Source organism: Aplidium turbinatum, chromosome 18 (genome assembly GCF_918807975.1).
Source record: "Aplidium turbinatum chromosome 18, kaAplTurb1.1, whole genome shotgun sequence".
Classification (NCBI taxonomy): Eukaryota; Metazoa; Chordata; class Ascidiacea; order Aplousobranchia; family Polyclinidae; genus Aplidium; species Aplidium turbinatum.
Genome location: NC_137489.1, coordinates 16,152,259 through 16,161,990, shown reverse-complemented (window position 1 = coordinate 16,161,990; position 9,732 = coordinate 16,152,259). Strand labels below are relative to the sequence as shown.

General features: G+C 34.5%; 1 protein-coding gene across 1 annotated transcript; it reads right to left on the bottom strand.

Annotated features, from left to right (window-relative positions):
• Nucleotides 1-1,475: 1,475 nt before the first annotated feature.
• Nucleotides 1,476-6,232, bottom strand: LOC145787212 (uncharacterized). Its single transcript, XM_082598936.1, has 4 exons — nt 5,368-6,232; nt 3,504-3,977; nt 2,692-3,239; nt 1,476-1,541 (listed from the first exon to the last, which is right to left on the bottom strand). Exons 1-4 carry the CDS (start codon nt 6,230-6,232, stop codon nt 1,476-1,478), a joined length of 1,953 nt encoding a protein of 650 aa, XP_082455062.1.
• Between the last annotated feature and the right edge of the window lie 3,500 nt (nt 6,233-9,732).

Genomic DNA, 9,732 nt, shown 5'->3' with positions numbered 1-9,732 from the left:
TTAAATTACATCATGTTTTTAACATAAACGTGACACGAGGAACATAACAGAGTGAAGTAGAGACACTTACTGCCTTGTATTTAGGACAAAGAAACCTGAGGTAAGATAGCTTGTTAAAAAATGTTGAAATGTGTTGTTTGAAATGCTTCCATATGGGTCATTCTATTATAATACAGTCACACTGTGTAACCCATCCTCTCAGAATTTCTTCATTTTTTAATATGTTAGAGCTACTGGGAAAAGATGAAGATTGGCATTTACGCTGTCAAAATCCATCAAGTGGTTTTCAAGATATTGACAGTTACATTTTTGCCACTAAAGGCGCTGTTTTCGCATCACAAAAACAAAAATGGCTTATAATTCTTATTTTATAAGATACAGAAATAATGAAAATATGTATTCTTATAGTTTTTGGGGCAAGGAATTCAAATATGTTATTACATTTGTGAAAAAAGCAAAGGGAAACACTTTATTTTATTGAACAAAAGTTTTGGGGTGCTTCATTTCAATGCCCCATATCTCAAATCTGCAAAAAGATTTTTTCCCCCAACCAATGCTAAACTGTCAAGAAAAGCTACCTGCTTCATGTGCAAAAGTATGATAAATACGTTTTGTTTCAAACTTCTGCAATTGACAAAAATGTTTCATTGCTATATTCACAATGTTTTCAATCAATAGACTTGAAGTGTAATATGGTACCTAATACATGATCAGTAAGATCACATTTTATTCTGTTTGAATTAAGGCACTAATGATGCTCTACAGTATCTACTTCATTTTATATTCAACAGAGCATGGCCTTGTTTTCTGATAACCTGAATCATAATACAAGTTTTGTGTTTGCAATGCAAGAAGAATTGGCTCACTATTTGAAACAAAACTATCCATTCATTCAACCCATCGAGTATGTACTTTTCAGATGGGTGTGCTGGGCAATACAAAAAACTTCAAAATTTTTTCAAGTTTGACCTATCATCAACAGGTCTTTGGATTTTCTGCAAATTGGAATTTCTTCGTTACAAGTCATGACAAGACTTCTTGTGATGGACTTGGTGGGGCAATTAAGCGAAAACTTTTCCACAAAAGTTTAGCTCAGCCATGCCAAAATCAAATTCTGACAGCGAAAGATGCTTACAGTTATTGTAAATCAGCTATGCCTTCAATCAGTTTTTATTTTTTATCCAAAGAAAAGCTCATTGATATTCGACTGGCTTCAAATAAAAGATACATTCAAGGCCACACAATACCAGGCACCTGAAGCTATCATTTGTTTTCCTCATAATGTATTGCAAGCATCAGGTTTAAATTCACAGCAGAGGATCATTTGTTTGCAGGTTGTTTCAAATTTTTTGATAGCCATCAGCAAACTGAAAACTTCAATGTTGAGGAGTATGTTGCAGTGAAATACGACCAGGCATGGTGGATTGGTATTATCTTGAATTATACAGCAGCTGATGAAGAACTTTTAGTCAAGTTCATGCATCCCAGTGGGCCATGTCAAACGTTTCAATGGCCAAAACATGATAATATTTTATATGTTCCTAAGACAAAAGTTATATCAAAAGTTGCTGCACCAAGCATCAGCAGAACTGGACGTGTTTATCAAATTACTGATGCAGAGTTTGCGTTTTTATCTTAGTGGAAGCTGTAATTTTCTATTCATCATCATTGAGTGCCCTCTCTTTATTTGAGGGTTGGCTGCCACTGTACTAATTAGCGAGAAATCTTTGTCAAACTATCGAATCAGGGTTGATCTCTAAGTGGTTAAAACTGGTTTTGACCACTTCTTCTTCTTCAATTGCCTTGCCTGAACCAGGCATCGACGGCCTCAGATGAATAATTAGACCAAATGTTCCTATTATATGTTGCATGGATAATTGTTTCTGTTTTGTCGTTAAATTGTTCCAGATGTGTTTGTCTTTGTCTGCCAGGTGCCCGCTTTCCAAAAATTTTACCAGTTAAAGAGAGATGCTCCAGTTTTTGCTTTCTTATTACATGGCCGAGAAATTTATATTGTCTGGTTTTCATACTTTTTAACAGAGTTCTGGTTTGGTTCACTTGGTGTAGAATTTCTTTATTTGTTTTCTTTGCCAGCCATGAAATGCGTTGCATTCTACGGAAACACCACATTTCAAAAGCATTAATCTTTTCCGCCATTTTTGTTGAAATATTTCAGGTTTCAGAGTTGTAATGAAAAACAGGATAAATATAGCATTTTAAAACTCTAGATCTTGTTTTGGAAGAGATATTTTTATTGCAAAGAATTGGTTTCATTTATTGAAAGCTTGCTTTTGCTTGGGCTGTTCTTATGTTGAGCTCTGTTTCGTCTCTTGCATCCCAATTCACCATAGTACCGAGGTATTTGAATTTTTGGACCTGTTTAAGAATTGTTCCATTAACTGATAAATTACAAATAGGAGTTTCGGTTGCTTTTTTCTTTGTTATGACCATTGTTTCTGTTTTCTTTTTATTTAATTCCATGCCAAATATCTTGCTTTTCGTACACACAATATCTAATATGTTCTGCAGTTTTACGTCCGAGTCGGCTATCAAAACGGTGTCGTCAGCATATCGTATGTGGTTAATGTTGTTTCCTCCAATACTAATACCTCTTTCATCTTCAATATGTCTTAAAATTATTTTGCTGTATAATGAGAAAAGGTCAGGTGATAGCACACAACCTTGTCTTACTCCTTTCTGAATGGGCGTGTAGTCACTGCAGTCATCATTTATCCTGATAGCAGCTGATTGTTCGTAATATAAATTTTGAATGATTCTTAGATCTTTGTCGTCTATTCCAATTCTGTCGAGCATGCATAACATTTCATTATGTTGAACTCTATCAAAAGCTTTTTTATAGTCGATGAAGCACAAGTACAGGTCTTTTTGCATTTCGATTGATCTTTGAGCGAGGTTTTTCAGAATGAAGACCGCATTCCTTGTTCCTTTATCAGGCATAAACCCATATTGGCATTCATTTATTTCTGGGTGTAATTTGTTTCTAACTCTGTTCATGATGACTCTCAGCAGTAGTTTAATAATATGGGACATCAGACTAATTGTGCGATGTTCTTCGCATTCTCTTGTGCCTGGTTTCTTCGGGATTGTAATGAAAATAGATTTTGTCATATCAGTTGGAATTTCACCGGTGTCATATATTTTGTTGAAGAGTGCGTGGAGTACGTCAATGCCAATGTCATCTAGTACTTTTATCATTTCTGTGCTTATTTCATCTGGGCCTAATGCTTTGTTTGTTTTTGTTTTACTTAAAGCAAATGTTATTTCACTTTTTAAGATGGTTGGTCCTGAAAGTGGCTCAGAGAATTTAAACGGTTTTGTTGTTCTTTCTGGGTCCCCATATAACTCTTCAATGTATTCTTTCCATCTGTTAAGGATCTTGTCTTCTTCCAAAAGTATTTCACCTGATTTAGACTTTAAACACCCAGATTTGTGTATTGATTGGAATTTTCTTGTTATTGCTTTAATCTTTTGGTGTGCTTCACCTGGTGTGAAATTGTAGATTTTTTCAATAGTAGCACATTCGTTATTGAGAAAGTCTTCTTTTGATTCGTTGCAAGCCTTCTTTATTTTGTTGTTTAAGCGTTTATATTCTAAGTCATTCTTGTTCTTATATTTTCTTCTCTCTTTGATCATATCTAAAATTTTGGGTTTCATCCAGTTCTTATGCTTTGAAGCTTCAACCGTAGGAAAAACTTCAGCTGCTTTGATTAGAGAATGTTTAATCACGTTGAAGTCTTCCTCTGTTGATGTTGCGTTTTTGTTGTTGATTTTTGAGCTGATCATTTCATTTTGGAATTTTTGTTGATATTCATTTCTTAGGCTAATATCCTTGCAGAAGTTCCAATCAATTTTTTGTTTCTTTTTAAGTTTCTTAACTTTTTGTAGTCTGAGTCTAAACTTGGCAACCAATAGGTTGTGATCGCTGTCGCAGTCGGCTGTAGGAATTGTGGAAGCATCTGTGATATTATTTTGAAATTTTTGAAATGTCAGAATATAGCTGGGGTTTTTTTTTCGGTCATTTATCGGTCATTGACCGATTTTTTAGCAAAATGTCCGAAAAAAATATAGTCAATTCGGTCAAAATGTCAGAAAAAATATGTACACGCTCAAATCGATTTCAGTGATTGCAAAGAAGCTTCTTGCGGCACTGTACGATTTTTGTCAATCGGAAATACAAGACGTAGACTTAGTGTTTAAACGTTGATCCAATGTCTTGTTATATGTGATATCGCAAATACAGAAGTCATTCTTCGAAATTAGCGTGGGCAATCGGCACTTGCCGACGCAGATGCGTGAATGGCGCATTAGCGTTGGCAATGAAAATGCTGAGGCCACAGGAGCGCTTGTAAGGACCAAAAGATTACAAAAAAAAAGTAATTTTCTTGGACTACACCAGACTCTTACTATGTTTTATTTGGGTTAGGCCTACTTCCTACTTCGCCAGCGCTTAGACACGTGCCCAGCTGGGAGAATTGAATCTTTTATAAAAAATATCACCCTATTTGCATTGATTCAACGATAGTAGACGTCAAATTAGTCTAAGCATCTACTCCTTATCGCGTCTCGCGACTTTGTGTTGCTCGCAGTATCCCAATTGTGCCAAAATTATGTTAGTGTAAACGTAAATCGAGGCAATCTTTTCGCGGGGAGCTATTAATTTGTTACCAGTACCTGGTTGAGCAATTAACGTTATTTTATGATAATTCAACGTCACTAGATGTCGAATTAATGAAAAACAAACGTAAATTTCTTATTGGGTACTGTTGCTACGCAATATAACCCGCCGGGAAAATTAAATCGATTTGTGTTGCCTCGAACATTGAATCAACCTAAAATTAACATACTTTTCCCCCGTGAGTTATATAACGTAAATTACTGTAAGTTCAGCGTGCGTATCGCGTTGCTCGCTTTATCGCTAGTTTTAGTATTATTACATCACAAAAAATCAAACAGTGCGGTCGTGATCGACTACTCTAGTATATTTTTCGCTTCTCGCTTTACATGTTTTGGTACAATTTTTTCGTAATAAACGTTCACATGCAATTGCCGAGGCAATTTCAACTTTTGCCGTTTGGTCTCGACAATGTTTTTGCAAAAGTAAAAATATGCTAATTTCGAAGACTGGAAGTAACGTTTGTCTGTTCTAACTTTTCTCAGATAAAACACGACAACGTTTCTCAGCGAAACTTAATGTTGTAGCTAGTCAGGAAGTGCAAATTTTTGTTTGTATCAGCTCCTTCAAAGGAAATATTTTCATCAGAAAAAATGACCGAAATAAATAAAAAATGACCGAATTTTTTCAAGTCATTTCGGACAAATGACCGAAAAGTCTTAGCGAAAAAAAACCCTTGGGAATATAGTCAATTTGATTTCTCGTGTGATTATCAGGACTCTTCCAAGTCCAAAGTTTTTCAAGGTTTTTCATAAACCAGGTGTTGGCAATGTACAAGTTTTGTTCGTGACACCATTCAATCAATGTTGTGCCTCTTTCATTCATGGATCCTAAACCGTTGTTTCCAGTTGTTTTTCCATGAGCAATATTTCCGACCTTAGCATTGAAGTCACCCATTATAATTGGTATTTCGTTGTGTTTACAGTTTTGTAGAGCTCTTTCAATGTCGCCGTAAAATGTGGTAATTTCTTCATCACAAGCAGTACTTGTTGGCGCATATACTTGTATTAGACTAATGTCTTGTTGTAAGTTCTTTAGTTTTACGAGAAGAACGCGGTCTGAAATTGCCCAGAACCCAGACAAATTAGCACAAACTTTGGGATGTAGTATTATTCCAACTCCATTAGAGTGTTTTTGATTTCCTGAGTAAATTACATTGTAACCATTCTTCCTTATTTGCCCACTATTGTTCCAATGCATTTCAGCCAAACCAAGAATGCTGATCTTCAATCTCTCAATTTCTTCAATGATATTATCAAGTTTTCCTTTTTGGTAAAGTGTTCTAACGTTCCATGTTCCAATTTTCAATGTTTTGTTTTTCCATTTTCTTCTGAGTTTCTTTTTCATTTGTTGCTGTGTTGTTCGTGGGGCAGTAGCATTGTGACGATCTGGTCCAGCCTGCCCACAAACTGGAGTCCTACCGAGCGAGGAACCTCCCAAAGGGATTGTTCCCTTTACGCTGTTCTTGTTATACTTTATCTTTGTAATATTCATGAGGTATGTTGATTGTTGAGCCATGATTTGACTAGCACAGGCCATTGCTAGTGCCAGAGCTCCGTTGGCCTACTAGGACTTTGCCCCAGCGTTTCCCGATCCTTACTGCCAGGAAGTGGAGTTGGTCTTCAAGGACCACTAAGCGGTTTAAACCTGGTTTTAACCGGTGAAAACTAGGTTTAAACCGGTCCAAACCCAGAAAAATATTTTTATGTAGTGAATGGTCGGCTACCTGGACTATGGGCTATTTAGGAAATATAAAAGCAGTTGTGACCATTTTGATATGCAGGTCTCGAAATAGCTGGCGGCCATGGCCGCCTGAACCTGGGTTTTTTTTTTTTCGGTCATTTATCGATCATTGACCGATTTTTTAGCAAAATGTCCGAAAAAAATATAGTCAATTCGGTCAAAATGTCCAAAAAAATATATAGTCAATTGACTATATATGACCAAAAAAATAAAAAATGACCGAATTTTTTCAAATCATTTCGGACAAATGACCAAAAAGTCTCAGCGAAAAAAAAAAACCAGGCCTGAACTTTCATTAATGGCCGCCAATACCGACCTGTCAGGCAGTCACAGATGGCTGCCTGTAAAATTCATACGAAAGATTATATTTATCTTGGATTTTTCTCTTGTTTCAGCACCGCCAAAAACAAGACATCAAACAGCGTTAAGACTACTACCTTAATTACATGTCGTGCTACGTCTTATATGCTACGCAATGGGAGGGCAAATGTTGCGCAAATTTTATGGCAAAATTGATGGCAAATGTTTTTCATAAAAAAAAATGTTGGAATAAATTCTTGTACTTCAGTTGGCTATGCAGTATGCAAATGGTTTATCGTTCTACCAAGCATTTTTTGGTTCATCAGAAACTTATTTTTAGAATTTTCTCGATAATTAAAATAACCACGCAATTGAAATATCAATAATTAAAATACCAACTGATTGAAATATCAAAAATAAACAGAGAAATTGAATATTTTTTGTTCCAAATCCAGCATTTAGGTTATTGTTGATCAAAACAAAATATAGTTGAACATCATTATTAAACATTGAGGGTAATATTTTTAATTCAATTGAAAAGCAACTTGATTCATACACTAAAGGGGTTTTGACCAGTAATAGGTGGTCAAAACTGCCCGGTTTAAACCGCCCCTGTTTAAACTAATCGACCCTGCGAAATCTTGCACTCATTATTTTGGTTTCTCCTTGACTTATTATTGGCACTTTTTAATCCTGATATATTGCAGTTTTGTGTATGCTCTACATTCAATCTACATATTTTGCAACAAATTACATTTATCTTTTACACATGAAACAGATAGCCTGGACATCTTGTTACTCCAGAACATTTACTATGATTGACATCATAATGCATATTGCATATGCTGTGTGATCATGTATTTTTTATTAAAAGTGCATGGAGAATCGGCAGAGCCCTATTTATGGAATATGCATTTCGCTCTGCTACTGTAGAGCATCATTAGTGCCTTAATTTAAACAGAATAAAATGTGATCTTACTGATCATGTATTAGGTACCATACTACACTTCAAGTCTATTGATTGAAAACATTGTGAATATAGCAATGAAACATTTTTGTCAATTGCAGAAGTTTGAAACAAAACGTATTTATCATACTTTTGCACATAAAGCAGGTAGCTTTTCTTGACAGTTTAGCATTGGTTGGGGGAAAAAATCTTTTTGCAGATTTGAGATATGGGGCATTGAAATGAAGCACCCCAAAACTTTTGTTCAATAAAATAAAGTGTTTCCCTTTGCTTTTTTCACAAATGTAATAGCATATTTGAATTCCTTGCCCCAAAAACTATAAGAATACATATTTTCATTATTTCTGTATCTTATAGAATAAGAATTATAAGCCATTTTTGTTTTTGTGATGCGAAAATAGCGCCTCTAGTGGCAAAAATGTAACTGTCAATATCTTGAAAACCGCTTGATGGATTTTGACAGCGTAAATGCCAATCTTCATCTTTTCCCAGTAGCTCTAACATATTAAAAAATGAAGAAATTCTGAGAGGATGGGTTACAAAATTTCAAAATTTTGGCTGTATTATAATAGAATGACCCATATGTCACATCCTCGGCTAGAAAACAGAATACTTCACAACAAAACATATCTTCGTGACACAAACATAAAACGACTCATAATAATTTAATATGTAACATCTTAAGAATCCCCGTAAACAATTATATCATAAAATATATGTTGCACTAAAACTAGGCTTTTCTATTTGTTCTAATGATTTATTCAGTAACTATTGTCATATTGCGTAAGAGCAAACATCAACCTACATAACAAACCCTTGGCAAGTCACTGGGAGCCAGTTAATCATTAACCATGCGCAGTAGGCCCACACAGGGAAATAATAAATAAGCTAAATATAATTCTAAGTTTAACAAATATTTACTAAAGCACATTGAATGGAAAACTTTATTCAAAGAACAATGAACGAATCAGACAAGTTCTCCAAGCAGTGAAGTGAACACAGGGAGGTAAAATGCTCCTCCAAAATTTAAAAGTACGGTAGTCCAAAAAATGATTTCCTTTGAGACATTTTAAAGGAACAAATGGTAGAACAGCTGAAAGCAAAATTAAGTTAGAAAGATGAGAGCAAAACTTTTTATAAAATTTTAAAAACATTCAAAAACAATGCTTAAGATTTAAATCACGGAATACCAAGAACTTAAAATTCAAGCATAACTTTAAAAAATAATGTTTTGTTGTTGTACAATATACATATCCTTGACAACAGTCAACAAGTGTACTGGATCGAATAACAGCTTTGTGTGGTGATGTTTAATGTCATTCAGTCTACTTTATGTGTTGCCAATCATTTGTATATTTCAGAAGATTGAAGCTCTCTCAAAGTTATGAGAAGTCAGTTGTTTTCCCAGTGTCACAGCTAAGCAAAGCTATTTGTTGTTATGTGTTTGTCACAAAAGAAGAAAGTTATTACTTCTGATTATACAAATGCGATCAATTGCAACAAACAAAACCAGTTAAGCTATTGAAGTATTGAACTTGGATGTTTCATTGATTTAATTTTAATCATTCGGCTTCATGGATCATCTATGCATCTTTTTTATTATTCACAAACAACAAATTGGGTTAGCATCTCAATGCGGGTACCAACATCTTCTTTGCCACTCTTATTTTGAAAGTTAAAGTAGTATTATCAACAACAAAAAATCAATTATGTAACGCAATGATAAAAAATATGGATACACTTGGCTAAATAAAAAGAATAAACTATACATTCACTTTAGTTCTATGGATACATAAAACAACAACTCTTCCATTCTTTACACTTATTTAAAACTAAGACCACTTGATCTTTCAGTAAAACATCTAGACTTTGTTTTAAGAATTTATTTCAGTACAAGCTTGGCAGCAAGCTGGTAAGTATGATAGGCTATATATTCACAGCTTTCACGCTACAAATCTTGATAAACAGACTACTCAAGAATGGATTATTATTTATAACTTTATTACTGTTTTTATGCATTTACAGTATT